At 41.3% G+C, this 16,606-nt stretch overlaps 1 protein-coding gene across 1 annotated transcript in view; it reads left to right on the top strand.

Moving 5' to 3' along the window:
- Positions 1–11,757: 11,757 nt before the first annotated feature.
- Positions 11,758–16,606, top strand: part of LARP4 (La ribonucleoprotein 4) — a 43,878-nt gene continuing 39,029 nt past the window's right edge. Inside the window, exons 1-2 of the mRNA XM_044422028.1 lie at positions 11,758–13,102; positions 15,582–15,729. Of these exons, the coding sequence (XP_044277963.1) occupies positions 13,022–13,102; positions 15,582–15,729 (229 nt within the window). The 5' untranslated portion in view covers positions 11,758–13,021. The remainder of the gene's footprint in view (positions 13,103–15,581; positions 15,730–16,606) is intronic.

Raw genomic sequence — 16,606 nt, forward strand, 5'->3', positions numbered from 1 at the left:
ACATTGCAACTGGGAAAACCATAGTCTTGACTATACACACTTTTGTTGGCAGGATGATGTCTCTGCTTTTTAGTTAGATTTGCCATAGCTTTCCTCCCCAGGAGCAAGCATCTTTTAATTTCTTGGCTGCAGTCTCCATCTGCGGTGATCTTGGAGCCCAGGAAATCCGTCACTTCCTCCATTTCTTCCCCATCTATTTGCCAGGAAGTGAGAGAACCGGATGCCATGATCTTAGTTTTCTTACTGTTGAGTTTCAAGCCAACTTTTGCGCTCTCCTCTTTCACCCGCATCAAGAGGCTTTTTAGTTCCTCTTCACTCTCTGCCATTGCAGTGGTATCATCTGCATATCTGAGGTTGTTGATATTTCTCCCAGCAATCTTAATTCCAACTGGTGATTCATCCAGCCCTGCCTTTCTCATGATGTGCTCTGCATATAAGTTAAATAGGCAGGGCAACAGTATGCAGCCTTGCCAAATTCCTTTCTCAATTTTGAACCAACAAGTGGTTCCATGTCCAGTTCTCACTGGTGCTTCTTGACCCACATATAGGTTTCTCAAGAGACAAATAAGATGGTCTAGTACTCCCATCTCTTAAGAACTTGCCACAATTGGTTGTGATCCACACAATCAAAGACTTTAGCATAGTCAATGAAGCAGAAGCAGATGTTTTTCTGGAACTCCCTAGCTTTCTCCATGATCCAGCATGTTGGCAATTTGATCTCTAGTTCCTCTCCCTCTTGGAAACCCTGCCTGTACTTGTGGTAGTTCTTGGTCCACATACTGCTGGAGCCTAGCTTGTAGGATTTTGAGCATACCTTTGCTAGCATGTGAAATGAGTGCAATGGTGCAGTAGTTTGAACATTATCCTCCATTAATTTGTGAGATCATTTTGCACAATTGTCCAATCTGATGGCCATCACTTCATATTCTGGTAGCACACTCCATAGCTTAAGTGAGGAAATATTTCTTTTATCTGTCCTGAATGTCCAACCATTCAGCTTCATGGGATGACCCTGGGTTCTCTTATGTGACAGGGAGAAAAAAAGTCTTATTTTCCCTTCACATTGTGCATAATTTTGTACACCTCCATCATGTTTTTGTGTATTTGCCTTTTTTCCTATGCTAAACAGTCCCAAATATTGAAACATTCCTCACAGAGGAGTGGAAAACTCTGTGGGGAAGGCTACAATGTTGTTGCAGTCCCTTTATCATTTTAGTTGCCCTTTTATACATGCTTTTGAACTCTAATATCCTTTTTTGAGATGCACTGGCCAGGAATGTACATCATATTCCTGGTGTGATCACACCATAGATTTGTATAAGGGCAGTATGATATTGGGAAATATATTCTTTCTTCCTTTTCTAACAAAGCCCAACATGGAATTTACCTTTTTCACAGCAGCCACACAAATTTGACATTTTCACTGAACTATCACCCAAAGTCACAACCCCCAAATCTTCCTGGGTTAGTCACTGTTGCACTGGGGCTCAACAGCATATATGTAAAATTTCTTGCCCCAGTGGGCATCACTTTACACTTTGGACTTACTCCCAGCTATGGAGGCATTGACCATGACAGTGTTATGAGACGACTGTGAACTGGGAATGAGAGTTGCTGTATGCCAGAGGATTTACTCCTACTTATTTATTTATTTAGAATATTTGTATGCTGTCCTGTCGTGAAGGCCTCAGGACAGCTTACATAAATAAATAAGAATAATATAAAACATAATACAAATAAATTTCAGATCCACCCTGGCTGCAGATTAAAAACATATATAATCCAATATTAAAAGTTATTAAAATATTGTTGGAATAAAAAGGTCTTAACCTGGCGCTGAAAAACAAATAACGACGGCACCAGGCAAACCTCTCTGGGGAGCGCATTCCATAGGCTATTTCCACAAGGTGGTGCTTGGTGATATCCCTCAGCTTCCTGTGTTCTCCAGTAAGGGGTTCTGTGCAACTTGGTTTTGTCCCACATGCTGTTTAACATCTGAATGAAAGCATTACATGGGGTCAACTGGAGTTATGGAGTCTGTTCCCATCAATGCAGTGGTACCTTGACTCACAAACGCCTCAATTCACGGCCAAATTGGGTTGCGAACAAAAATGTAATAAAAATTTTGACTCAGGTTGCAAACTCTGCATTGGGTGGCGACCGTGATCATGGCTGTCTCCCCGCCCCCTCCTCGAGTGGGGAGATGGCCACAATTGTGCAGGGGCGGGCGGGGGGAATATGGCTGAGATCACGCCCATCTTTCCTGCAGGAGCTCAACCGCGATCTCAGCCATCTCCCCCCCCAGCACGATCGCATCTGTCTCCTCCCACCAAGCATACCCACGTTCACGCCTGTCTCTCCCCCCCCACACCTGCGTTTGTGCCCCTCTCTCCCCGCCCCAGCACTCTGGGATGATGGGCGTGATTGCGGTCGTGCTGGGAGGGGGTGGAGAGATGGTCGCGCTTGTGCATTGGGTGTGGGAGAAGATGGCCACGATCTTTGTTGTACTTTGTTACTTTGCTTCACATTTTTCTGATTAAAAAAATAGTTACAGAACAGATTGACCTTATTTACATCGAACCTTATGGGGAAATTTAACTTGGCTCACGACCAATTTGGGTCACGACCAGAGTCCTGGAACAAATTAAGTTCGTGAGCCAAGGTACCACTGTATTCTGATGAGCTCTATTTCTCCTTTTCATTGTCATTAGGTAAGGCTAAACTGGCACATAGCTGTTACAGTGGACTGGATGAGGGTTAATTAATTAAAACTCAATTCAGACAAGACTGGGATGGTTCTTAATGGATGGTTCTTTGTATGAGTGTTTTCATCCAGTTCTGGATGGGATTGCAGTCTGCTTAAAGGAAATTTGCAATTTGTTTTTTTTTCTTGGAGTCATCATCACTTGAAGCTCAGGTGACTATGTGGTTTTGGAGTGTCTTATAGCAACTTTGGTTGGTAGCTTGATTACAGACCCAACTGGACAGGAATAAACTGGATTTAGCTGTCTGTCCTCTGGTAACCTCCAAGTCAGATGACAGCATGCACTCTATGTAGGCCTGTCTTTGAAGATGATTTGGAAGCTGTAGCTTGTGCAAAATGCAGCACCTGGAGTGAACAGAAAGTTCAGTCATGTAACACCAAATCTGGCCAGCTTGCACTGGCTGCTTGTGTGTCTCCAAGGCCAATTTAAACTGCTGGTTTTGACTGGCACATGTCCTACACAACTTGGGACCCACAATACTGCATGGGTGCCTCTCCTGCTATGAACCTGTTTGTATGCTAAAAGAAACGTTATGAGACTCAACAATCAACCCCCCCCACCCCTCCCAGTAATGTATTTCCACTAACCGAGGTTTCAGAGGATGGCAATGAAGGAGGCAGTATTCATGATGCTGATATTCTGATCCATCCTGGGAAACAATTCCCAGTGAGACCTGCCTGGTTCTGGTGTTTATCATCTTTTTGACACCAGATTAAGACTATTCCAAGACATTTGACATTATATGCTGGGGTTTTTTCATGTTACAGTTTTGTTTATGGGATCCCACAAACTTCATTTAAAAATGGTTAAACAGTTTCATTTTTTTCTGTATTAATAATTTTGCATTATGTTTTACTGTCTTGTGAACTACCCAGACCTTTGGATGGTATGACAATGTGATGAAGAATGAATGGCTGTTTCAGCCGTGTTTTGTTTTTATGATCTTACGTTGTATTTTAAGGTTCTAGGTAAACCTGCGCAGGCTCCGACTGAAAAAACGGCACACCAACCCGTGCAAACATGGCAGAGCAAGTGAGTGAGCATGGTCCGGCATGGGGAAAGGACCGCCACTGCTTCATGCACTTGCCGCATGCGCTCTTTTCCCGCAGAGAATGACCGATTTCTGTAATACTGGCACGCGCGCCTCCTCTTCCCCGTGCTAGGAATGGCGCTTGCTAAGAGCAATGGAAGGGACCCCCGCTCCTCTTGCAACGAATGGTATGCTCCACTGCTACGAGCGCGCGCGCACGCGCAACGGCTGCCGCCACGGCCACCATTTCTGCCGGCCTCTGCTAAGGAGCCGCTCGTGGGCCGGAAGCACTTCTAGTGGTTGCCCCGGAAGGGGAGGAGAAGGGCTGTACGTGGTGGCGGTGGGGGCTCGGCCCTGGTGGCGAACGGAGCAATAGCGGCCGTCGGAGAGAGAGTGAGGCCGGAGGAGGAGGTGGTGGTGTTGCGGCGGGAGGCGGAGCTCGCGTTTTTTCGCGCGGAGTCGGGCTTTCGTTGCCGGCGGTGGGGGGAAGAAGATCCCGGGCGCCAGCCGGGCTTGGGTCGGGGTCGGGATCGGGAGGGTCAAAGACTGGCGGGTGGGGAGGCTGGAGAAAGAAGATGCTGCTCTTCGTGGAGGTGAGTAGGGGCTGAGGCACGTGACTTAGCAGTCGGCGCGCTCCCGGTTGGGGGATGGGACTGACACAGCAAATCGCCCCCTCCTCCCCCCTTCCTGCGGCGTGCGCGAAGGGAAGCCGGCCTTCCCTTGCGGGTGGCCATCGAGGAGGGCAGCCCTGGGGAAGCGGGAGAAGGCGCGCGCGCAGCCACGCACGCCCTGGCGCTCCGTCTGGGCGAGGGGGATCACGCGGCCGCCGGGCGGGTAATGTGGCGAAAGCGTTTTCCCGGCGGCGGGCAGGGAGTATCGGGCGGCATACTGATGGGCGAGCGAGCTAGCCGGGGAGGGGGGGCACGCGAAGTGGGACGAGTGGGTGTGCCTCCAAGGGCAAGCGCCGCAAGTGGCAGAGGAAGGCCTGTGCTGCGGCCGGGACACGTGCCTGTGTGTGGGTGACTCTGAGACTTAAGGAGATGGAAGCGTGGCTTGGATTGTGAAGGCGAAGTAGGCCCAGGGAACAAAGTCGAGGAGGGGGCTTGCGTCGAGGAGGGGTTTTCTGTGTGCCTGGAAAATGTATGTAAGCCGTGCATGGCCAATTGTTTTGCTGGAGGTGGAAAGAGAGCCCGGGTGAAGGGAGGCCTTGAAAGACACGGCAATGACCTTTTGTAAAAGTTGCTCTGATAGCTGCTGCGTGGAACATGGCCGGGCACGTGTGAAGGTTACATACTATCTGAGGCCCTTGCTGGGGAGAAAGGAAACCTCTGGAACCATTTTTTCACTAGTTTGGCCTCCCTGGGTCATTTTAAAAATAAAATCTGGGACTTTTCCTCCTTTTATTTTAAACTGCAAATAGATGGCATTAGTGCAAGAAAGTCAGCTGACTGCCTGGTTTTCTTTTTCTTTTGCCTGACTAATGCTTTGAGTAGATTCCAGATTGTATTGTTCTTATTGTAGAAATGCCAGACTAGTAAAGCTGCAACTTAGCAACTTGGCAGTGGTTTAGCTATACCCATAAACAGAGCATGCTGGAGAAGAGGTGTAGCGTCTAGATCCTAAGGTGGCTTGTGATACTGAATGACTTTATTCATTTTCCCCTTTTTATTGGAAGAGGTTACTGTAAGGAGATAATTGTAATGATACTGTGTTTTATTTCAACTGAACAACATAACTATTGATGTTCTAGTATTGTCTAAAGATGTTTTGACTAAGAAGTTTTTTGCGTTGAAATTGCAAAGTAACATATGGTACAAAGTAAAAGATGGACAATATGGTTTTGATATTGTGATCTAATTTATGCTGCTAGTAAGAAACTGTTAGAAACTTAGATTTTAAAAAAAATGCATGTATTGGTTCTTTGAGAATTCTCATTTGTGGATACATTTCATATATATTTACTTTGAGGTAAGTTCCACTGGGTTCAGTGTGACTTTCAAGTAAGTGTGCATAGGACTGCCACAGGCATTCATTAAAATAGTGTAGGGAGAAGGGGCAAATGCCTTCTTAAATTTTTACTTGGCAAAACTTTTGACCTTCTGATAATAGTGAATAGCTAGGACTTACTTGCTCACCACATCTTGCTAAAAAAAAAATCAAGCTTTTTTGTTATTAGTAATGCATGGACTAATATAGTTGTTTAATAATACAGAGACATGCAGTATCAAGTGGAATACTTCTGTCTATCTTATCATATGCAGCAAGCAGTAAACAAGTAGAATTTACCATACAGTCCTCTACATTTCTCAAAAATAAGGCCTGTTGATTTGACTGGAGCTTTCTTCCATGTAAGTAGTTATAGAGTTACAGTCTTTAGTGATATGCTTCCTTCATATGTGTGACAATGATTTGAAGGAGGAGAATCTAATTGAGAAGGCTATAGTCTGAAATGAATCAGCAGATGGAATAATGGCCATTAGCTGTAAAGTAACTTCATTGGGTGAGATTAATCCATGCTATGTGGAAATAGAGACCAGAGAAAAAGTGTTTGTGCCATTTTAATTTTCTTATTGGGAAAATATCTGTCATGACTCATCATTGATTACTATTAAAATTGTTTTCCAAGCCTGCAAGATTTGTGCTTTTATAGAATAACTGAAAATAAATGTTTTTAAGACACTGACAGATCAAAACATATGTCTAGGTCAAGATCCATTTCTAATATGTAATTGGGAATGGAGTTACTGGAAATAAGTTTAATTCCCAAGGCATGTTATCCATTTACTAAGTGTGATAGCTGTTTGGCTTATATTTATTTATTTATTTAGAACATTTCTATGCCGTCCCATTCGCCGAAGCCTCGGGGCGGCTCACAAATCTCTTTATATCTCATGAAAAATTTCTTAGCTGATCATGAAAGCAATTATATGTCAAAAATATTTTAGGAGACCGGTAATGCAATTCTAAGCATGCTTTGTTATCAGTGGACCTGTTAAGAATTCACACTTATAATCACAATTTTAGCAAGCTATTACTGATATTTATTAATGACTAATTTTGATTTCTTTTTTATCAAAACTTCACTCTGTGTAATGGCACCCCAAGTCTAATGAATGTTTCCAAATGGTATGTCTTGGTGGCTGTTTTCTTGAGTTAAAGTTAAGTTTAGCAAAGTCCAGTGGATTTTGGATTGCCTTTTTACATAGCATTTTGTTATGTTAGATTAGGGAATTGACGGTCATGGTTAGACAATGCTAAGCCAAGATTGTTGAGAACCCTGACGGGTATACGAGCAGTTTTGTATCCCCACCAGTGGAAACGATTGAATTAGCAAAGCAAAAGCTTGTTATATCTGAACCTGTACAGTGGTTTATTAACCCCTTAACAAATCAAGAGTGAGAATTCAACTTCAGGTCATGGCTTTCTGTTTTGATTTGCTAGAGGAGTGATCAACCCTACATAATGAGAAACTTTTGTTTCATTCCTGTGTAGTTTAGCTGAGGTGTGGGTGATTCACAGGCCACATGTAATTCCCAGTTAGGTTTGTGCTATATTCTACAGTGGTGGCAGATTTTTTTAACATTATGGAGGGCTAAAAGTGTCAAACTGAAATTGCAAATAAGCAAAATGTAACCCTCTTAGTAGTATGACCTGACATTACAGTGTGGCTTGCTGCCAGGTTCTGGTGACAAATCAGCAATTTTTTCTTGGGAAACTGCAGGCGCCTAATGGAGTGCAGCCTATGGGGCAGAAGGGCTTTAAGGTGAAAATGTTTTCTGGACCTTCCAACAGTTGTCTTTCCTTGTGTATTTGCTCCCACTGATTGGAGGATTCAAGTGGGGACAATTGATCAGCTTATATGTGTATGTCACTCCTAAACAATAAGTCAGAATCCTTTGCAGTTCTGACATATTACATCCCAGCTCAGCCAGCCTGTTGCTAAATACTAAGTTGTTTCCCATCACTTTCTCTTCTGCCTCTTGGCTCCTGTGCAGCTGAAAGAAGAAATTGCCTGTGGTTGTTTGGAAACTATACAAGCAACCACTTAATGTTCTTCATAACTATACAAGCATCTTCATAATGTTCTTCCAGCAATAGGTGATGGTTCCATGGTTTCCTGGCAACTGCATGTGTATTACCCTCTACTGTATTTCCAGCATAATGCTTACTAAAAGCTGGTCAGAACCTGTTGCCATCATTCATTGACTTAAAGCCGGGAGTGTTGAAACTCTTGCAGCCTAAGGCCTGAATTCCATGTTTGAGAAGCTCTTGGGGACTGTATTCCAGTGGTGGGCCAACAACAAAGGAAATTGAACCAATCGTAACTCTGCATTATAACTTAAAGCATTTATCTTTCGTACTTCAGCGTTGAGACAGGCATTTCAACCTTTTAGAATGTGGAACATATTACACAAATACCCGGAAACCACTGAATGATCAGTGACTGATGGAAACAGGGTGTGTCCAGTAGAAGTGGGTTTGGCCATCTGCAGATATGCTGGACTTGGTCTCTTGGCTTAAAGTTCTGCATCCTGCTTTAAAGTGGCAACAAAGGCTGGAAAAAACACTGCTGAATTTGGCATAGTTACTACTGATTTTCCTAATATTTAAGGTAATATATGAAAAAAATGAAGCTACTGATTGCCATGTTTGTTCTCTCGTATGTTATAACTTTTAGCTGTCAGGATGCTGGGGAATGAAAATAGGAGAGAATAATTGCTCCCATGTCAAGTTTGTGGGCTTACCAAAAGCATTTGGTAGACCACTGTGGAAATGGGGTGCTGGAGTACACAGGCCTTTGATTTGCACCAGCAAGGCTCTTCTTACGTTGGCTACTTGTTTGATATAGAAATAATAAATGCTATTTTTTTAAAAAGATAAATTACTTTTCTCTAAAAAACCAAAAATATGAAACACTGAGAGATGCTATGAATTCTTTTTTCTAAGTGGAAACTGGGTAAAATACACATGCTGGTTGCATTAGCCAGGTGATTGTAAGTGAGGAATAACACATAGACCTATTAGTCATAATGGAAGAGAGGCACAGTGTGCAGTCTTGCCTATAATACTCTAGTATTGATTTTATATAGTGTCCTTTTAAATATTAACTGCATTGTAAAGTTACAAGTCAGTCTCTTGCTGCAGCAATGTAACCATTTTGTTTACTGGAGAAACTTTCATGCAATTATCAGCTGCTTCTTGCCAGCTGCTAGGTGTAAGTTGTTAAATCTCTTAGAGTAAAAAATGCTGAACTATATCTGGGACTTTCTTTGTTAGCTGCTTTAGAAGTCCTGTCAAAAGGTGGTATTTACATCTTTAATAAATATGCATTTTTAATATTCTGTTCTTCCAACAAACTCAAAACAGCTTTCAGATGGTTCCTGGGAGGATTCCCATTCATGTATAACTCAGGACTAGAGTGGGGTGGAGTTTGGAGAACAGCATGGCTCAGTGGTAGAACACATACCTTGCAGGCAGAAGGTTTCAGGTTCAATTCCCAGCGTTTCCTGACTGGGCTAGGAAAGAAACCTTGATATTCTGGAGATTTGGTGCTGCCTCTCAATGTTATCAGGCCTGGCTGGATGGACTAAGAGTCTGTCTTGGTATAAGACAGCTTCCTGTGCTTCAGACACTCATAGTTTTAGCTGCTTAATCTTATGTGCTGCAGGAAAGCCATTGTAGTGTAGTGGTTAATGTGTTGAACTGAGACTCAGTAAATTTGGGTTCTGGTCCGCATTTAGTCATAAGCTTACTGGGTGTTTTGAGTCAATTACTGACTCATAGCCTAATCTATGTCACAGGGTTGTTTTGAGGATAGAATGGAGAACATGAGAACCTTGTAGGCTGCCTTGGGCTCCTTGCAAGAGGAAAATGATGGATTAGGGAAATGAAATAAATAACATAACCCAACACTGGATATAGTTGAACCTGGCAAGCAAACACAAGTAATTTTTTCTGGGGGGGGGGTTAGTTATCCATCACATTTTCTTCCTGCTCTTCCTCCAAGGAGCCCAAGAAATAGAAGGGGTTACTGCTGTAGCAACCATGGCTTTACGGCTGTTAAATGAGGCTAAGTGAGATTGAATATAGATGCAATCATATTTAGAGTGGATCCACCGAAGTCATTGGAGAAGGTCAATGTTTAGTTAGTTATGACTGAAAGTTCCATTGGTGTCTGTCCTAAGCATGACCAAGTCTGGATCCAACTCAGTGATTTGCCCTTTGAACTTTTGGAGAACTTCATTATCAAGAGGAGATTTTTGGACTGATAGCTCCAAGTCCAGATTGGTTAACTTTTTTTTTTTTTTACAATTGTCAAGCAGGAATGAGTAATTTCAGAAGGTCCAGGGAACAGTTTCCTAGCCCTGGAACCCCCTGTGGGCTACATATGCTTGCCACTGAAATTGCAGCTGACACAAAATCTCAGGATTTTTATTTTTAAAATAAAGTGGGGGAAGTACATACTTGGCTTTAAAGTAAATATACAGCTACTTTGATAGTGCTATCCCTCCAAAATTTGGTAATGATTGGGGAGAGGGAGGGACAGAAATGAGATCACTTACATGTATTTGTTGCCGCTCCCTGGTATAGAATTTATTCAAGTTTCTACTTTTGAATGCTTGAGGGCCTTATTTTGTTAAGTATGGGGTGCATGTTTAGATATTGAGATAGTTTGATTTTGTGTAATAGCTACTTACTCCAGCAATGATAGCATTTAGGAGAATGTAGCAGGGGCAGGGGATGATAGTATTTCAATGAGAATTATTATTGAGTAGACTGACTTAGGATTGTGTTCTGATAGTAATCCTTTGTATCTTTACTTTCAAGTGTTCTGCTAAGTCTAGTAGGGCTTGCTCAGGAGCAGGATTGTAGCCTAAAACAGGTGTAAGTCTTAAGTTTTACCAGATGCATTCTCTAGAGGTGCTAAATATTTAAGGCCTAACTTCAATATGCTACTTTTGCATCAGAAGTATTTGATTCATGGATGATACCTTGTGTTTGGCATGACAGTCAAGAAGTTATTCAGTGTTCTTTCTGTGAATATTCTTACTTTGGTTATCTTCTTAGGTGTCTCAGAGAGATTATATCACTTCAGAGAGCGAGGATATTGCTGTTCATGTCCTATTGTAACATGGGTATGGATATGATTGAAAAGGCTCTAAGGAGTAGCATTTGTATCCACTAAAGTTTTATATTCATAAATAGGAAAGGAGGAAGGAAAAATAGAAATTTCTGTTAAGTTCTGTAAAATGAAACTTATGCAAAACCGTTGAGTAAAAAGCCCCTTTTTCTGAATGATAACCTTGTGTAACAAGTTTTGTTACTTAATCTAGAGCTGTTGGACATTGTAGGAGTTTGCTTTGTTCTTGTTCTATTTGTTGCTCAACTATACTTGGGCAACAAAACAGTAAAAGTAAGTGATAAAATAATTGGCTTTCAGATGTGGGCAGAATCCTCATGTATGGAAATTTAGCCTTACCAGCAGAAGGAAGTTCGTTCACAGCACTTGGTTCCTTCAAGTTGTGGTTTGAATTTAGTTTCTGAAGATAATTTGTCTTTAGAAATGTAGTTGGTCTATACACTGCTTTGATTCAAGCCTTTAAAATAGCATAATTGTTGCAGTGTTATACCTGTTACAACTTTGGCAAAGAAAACACTGATTAAGGAAGCAGGATCTCTACAACAGCTTTTCAGTAAAAAAAGATAACCAGCTATAGAAATATTTGTGGTTTCTCTTTTTGCTTTGCACTCTTGGAAGCTTGTGCAATGAATTTATATGTTTTAAAATTAATGTACTTATCCCAGAAAAATGCACAACCCCCAAGGCTATGTTGACCTTGTTGCCAAATGCACTGTTAGTCGATGGAATTTAAATGTCATTATGTTATTTACCCTTAAAACACATGATAGGGATTGAGGTGTTAAAGGTCATGGTCATGGACTTTCCACTAGTGGGGGAAAGAATAGGAGTGTTTGTGTGAGATGATCAACTACCATTGCAGGAGTTAAATGTTTCCACTTCTAGTGGTCTTTGTGTGTTCTCTCCCTTCCCTAAAACACCTGGATTTTCATTGAGAATATGTTGCCCAACATACTTGTTGAAACTGCTGCAAACAAATATGTCAAGCCATACTGAGATCTTCATCCTCTGTGCACCCTCCCTGCTTTTTCCCTTCTAATAAATTTGGTTCTTGGGTAAGCTTTGATGTTCATGGAATTATAAAGTACAAAAGTAGGAGAGAAAAAAATATGGCACCTTTCTGGAAGCTGAACAAAGGAGTGATAAGAACAATGAATTTACAAAATTGCTGGTTTCAGGAGGGCATTTTTTGGAAATTTCATTGTAAAGTTTTGAAGCTTGTGCATGTGTGATCTTCCCTCTGTCTTTTTGTGTGAAAGTAAAGTTTTTCTAGTAATACTTGAGCAATGCATGTTTGTGGAATGGTGGAAGTGTTAAAATGGATTGGGGGGGTTGTAATCTCCAGGAAATTATATGAATAAACACCCTCTTAACTACAAGGCTGCTCTTTTGGCTATAAAATAAACACTGTTGGAACCTCTCACCTGCATGAAGAAGGCAATCTTGTTGTCATTCTGTGATTAAATAACAGCTCTTGGCAGGCTTGCTATCCAGTTACAATTTCTCTCGGTAAATCACTTCTACCCTATTTCTCAGGGTGGAACTAAATCGGGTTGCCAGAGTTGCTCAGCGCAAGAGCCACGTATGGTAAATTTCAGAAGCCTGAGAGCCACAAGTGGGTGGCAGCAGGAGGCAGGTGGGTGGTGGCAGGTGGCAAGTGGGCCCCATGGGTGGTGAGCCACAAGCCACAAAATAAATTCAAGGAGCTGCGTGTGGCTCCTGAGCCTTGGTTTGATCACCCCTGAACTAGATGAATTCTGCCAAATAGCAACCGTTCATTCTGTACCTCTTTCTATCTCCAAATAGAGCTTTATTCTTTTGGAATAATCCACTGTAACAATTGTCACTATTTCCACTGTAATTTAAATCTCAGCTCTTTGAACTTGAACAGTGATGAAGCCATTTTATATTTCAGGAGAAATTATGCAGGTAGCTGTTTAATATACAAAACTGCTGTATACTACTGTTTAGATGTATTGTGATCTTAGTAAAGGGGAGAATTGTTTTTGTGGCTAGCCAGACTGCTTCATTATGTCCTATTTTTTCTGTTCTGTGGACAGGGTATGATATTAAAGCCACTCCTTGATGCCAGAGAGACTCCAGAAGGCTAGACTCTGGAAATTCAACTTCCTTATTCTCTGGCCAGTGCTTCTTTGTGGCAACATGGTCAGTGTTTCTTCGGTATCATAATGGTGTCTTAATAAAGAGTTTTTTATTTCTGAGTTTTCTGCAGGATACAAATCCTTATTTCAGAGAGCAGGCTTTAATTTTGCCCTCCCACCCAGTATTAGAGGATCAAAAGGCATTGTAGCAGAGTGGGAAAAACTTCCTTTTCCTAGGAGCCAGAATTTAATGACATGCAGCAGCAAAATGTTACATAGCAGAAAAATTGATACCTGTGACCATACTATAGTATTTTTAGGCTGCTAATTTGGGTGTCTGTGGATTATGGAATGATTTAGATTAAAAAAAAACTAAAGAAGATGCCCTACTGAAAAACCACAGAAGGATTTTTTTTTTTTACTTCACACAAAATGTTCAGTCTGGCTGTTGAGCTCACTGGGTTGCTTTGCATGGCCAAAATATGCCACTTTGTTTGTTTGTTTGTTTCATTTGTATGCATCACCCCGTAGTCATGAGGTAGCTTACATTACTGTGCATTACATTAAAAAATCAATAGAAACAATGAATAATAAAACAATAAAAGTTAAACAATAGCAATGATAAAAATTAATATCCACATAATAATAAAATCACATTAAACTAACCAGTTTAAAACAATCCTATGTGTAAAAGTGTTTTGCAACAAAAATTCCCTTTTCTTTTAACATGGCAGTAGCATCAATGAAGCCTGTAAAATAATCATAATAAAACCAACTCTGCTTATTCACCAAAATAATTATGGAAAAGGAAAATGTTTGCAGTAGACATCTAAATGTAAAGGGGGAAGATGCCTGGCAAATATAGGCTGTTGTAGTGTTATTGGAGGGTCATTTCTCCCTCCAGCAAGTGATGCAGCCTGGGTTTAGGTGCCACAATAAGCTGTGCTTGCATGGCAATTATAGAAATTGTTCCAGGCATGTGCTGTGATTTGAATAAGCTGTAGTGGCTTCTTTTGATTGTGCACACCAGGTCACTGATAGAGACCTATTAAACAGGTGTCACTGTACAGCATGCTAAATTGTGTGTCCTTAATGTTTTCTGGGCATTGCTGTTTGTGATGAGATACTGCTAATTTACTAGTATGTATCCACAAGATGAAATGACTTCATTGGGAGACTGAGTGGTTGGTTCTTCCAGTCACAGCCTGACAGTGTGTAGTGGGTGTGATTAAATTCTCTGTAAGCACAGTTGTGTTCATGGGGTGCTCCACTGGAGGAAGGTGATTTTGCCAATTCCCCCCGGAGCCTCCCGTGTTTGCCTCCAGAAAGCGCTGCGCTCCCCCCCCCCCCCGAATTTGGAAGACCTTGTAGAACAATATGTGAGGGTGGTGCTGAAGGTTTTTTGAAGGAAACTTGCAAAAATGTTCTTCAGTGGGGAGCCTCTGCTGGATCTTGGTCTCTTCTGTGACCAAAAGGAGAAGTCCAGTCAAGTGCATGAAAGTTCAACTTTATTTTGTTCTTCAAAGATGGCAGTTGTGCAGAGCAAGCTTCCAGATGCTCTCCTAAACTTTGCTTAGTTATTGCTTTTTGAGTGAGAGGATCCATTAGTTAAATATTTCTCATCCTGTATAATATAGATCAGGTTGCCTAAAATGTTGTCAGAGGAAGGTTTTTTAAAAGGCATCTCTGCATATTAAGTTTGTTACAAATGCTGAGTAGATTGTTGTTTCTGAGATAAAAAAACATAATTTAAAATTAGAATTCTACATATGAGAATGTTCAGTTTCTGCTGTGAACCTAAGGTGTACTCTCTGCAGTAAGCCCCTACAGAGATTCTGTTTGGTTCAGGTGTTTTGCATGGTGAGCTAACAGATCTTCAGAAAAGCCTGGATTTATATATCCCTATTTCACATGCCTCAGAGAGTCAGTCTTCCTTACTACAAACTGCAGAGTAGATGGCTGTGGACAATCAACATGCAATTTTGCAAGAAGGTGGGAGATACAATTTTTTCCTGCCACAATTACTAAGGAATTGGAGAGGGTAGAGAGGAAAAAAGGATGACTTCTGCATTGTTTTGCTATTTATGCATTATGTTTATATCCCACCTTTTTTCCTGCTGAAAACCCAAAATGGTTTAGATAACCCCCTCCCTTTCCATTTTATCTTCATAATACCCCTGTGAGATAGCTTAGGCTGATGGTTAGTGACTGGCCCAAAGTTACCCAATGGGCTTTATAGTTGAATGGGGGCAGAAACTTAGATCTCCCAAGTCCCAGTCCAACAGTGTAACCACTCCAAGGTACCCACACTGTATGTACACTCACCACAGCACCTTAGTCATTGTGAAAGAAGCATGTCTCATCCATTGCCACCCCCAGTATGGGGATACTAGTATTCCCTGAAGTTTGTAGTAAGGATATTGGAGTGTAAACAACCCACTGTCTGAACAGGTAATAGTCTCCAAATCTCAATGGAAGAAATATCCCTAACTTTTTTTCTGAATGCTTAGTTGCTTGCTAATTCAGCTGTTCTGTTTCCTCAGCAGGTAACATCGAAAGGTGCCACCTTAAATCCTAATGCAAAAGTATGGCAGGAAAGCATGCAGGGAAACTCAGAAGCTGCACCAGCAACTAATGGCAGTGAGCAATTGTGGCAAGAGACAGCAGCTGTGCCGGGAAATTGTACAGAGGGTAAGACTTGTAAATACTAACAATGCTTGTAAATACTAACAATGGCTTAATCTCTTGTTTAGTTAGGGTTGTGTATATAGTGCATGTGTTCAAATCCAGCAGTGAGCAGCAAGCAGTGCTCCTGTCCTTGAAAGTACAGCTGCAGCTTCTAAATGCTGGGGTGTTTTGTAACATTAGCCCAGCATCCAATAAAGAGACTCAATTATATGTAATCAGTACTTGTATTGTAATAGTATAAAATACACAAAAACCCAGTAACTGAAATACTGTAAACCACCAATCATGGATTACTGGTAAAAAGTAAGCTTGAATGATAAGTCTTTATCAAGTTCATAGAAATGATTGATAGCTTTCAATTCTTCAGGAAAGAGGGGTTTTTTTGCTGAGATTCCAGCTTGAATCATTAGTGAGTACTAGCCTGCCCAACCCAATTTGACTTATTTTAGTCATTCATTCATTCATTCATTCATTACATTTCTATAATGTTCAATAGTCGAAGTTTTCTGAGTGCTTTACAGAGACTGAAAACCTTGAAAAGATAGCATTGTACTTAATATTAAAAGGTGTACGTACAAACTTCTAAACAGACAGCCCTGGTGCATATACACGTTGTTGAAGTCTTGTGTATGCATTCAGTTCCTTATGCTAGTATGTTATAAGTGCTGACTCCATAGTATTGGGTCTCTGTATTGGTTATGTAGATTATTGTGATTTAAGAGTATTAAGCAGCTCCAGGAAGGGTAGTTGCTTTATTTAAAATAGAAAGGGATCCTGCAAGAATGTAGATTATGACAAGTATCTTGAGGAACTTCAGCTTATTACTGATCTTAATTAAAAAGGCCCAGTGATGACCAAGTATCGCGCTAAGAGGGAAGCA

Source organism: Varanus komodoensis, unplaced genomic scaffold (assembly GCF_004798865.1).
Source record: "Varanus komodoensis strain SLA01 unplaced genomic scaffold, ASM479886v1 scaffold12, whole genome shotgun sequence".
Classification (NCBI taxonomy): domain Eukaryota; kingdom Metazoa; phylum Chordata; class Lepidosauria; order Squamata; family Varanidae; genus Varanus; species Varanus komodoensis.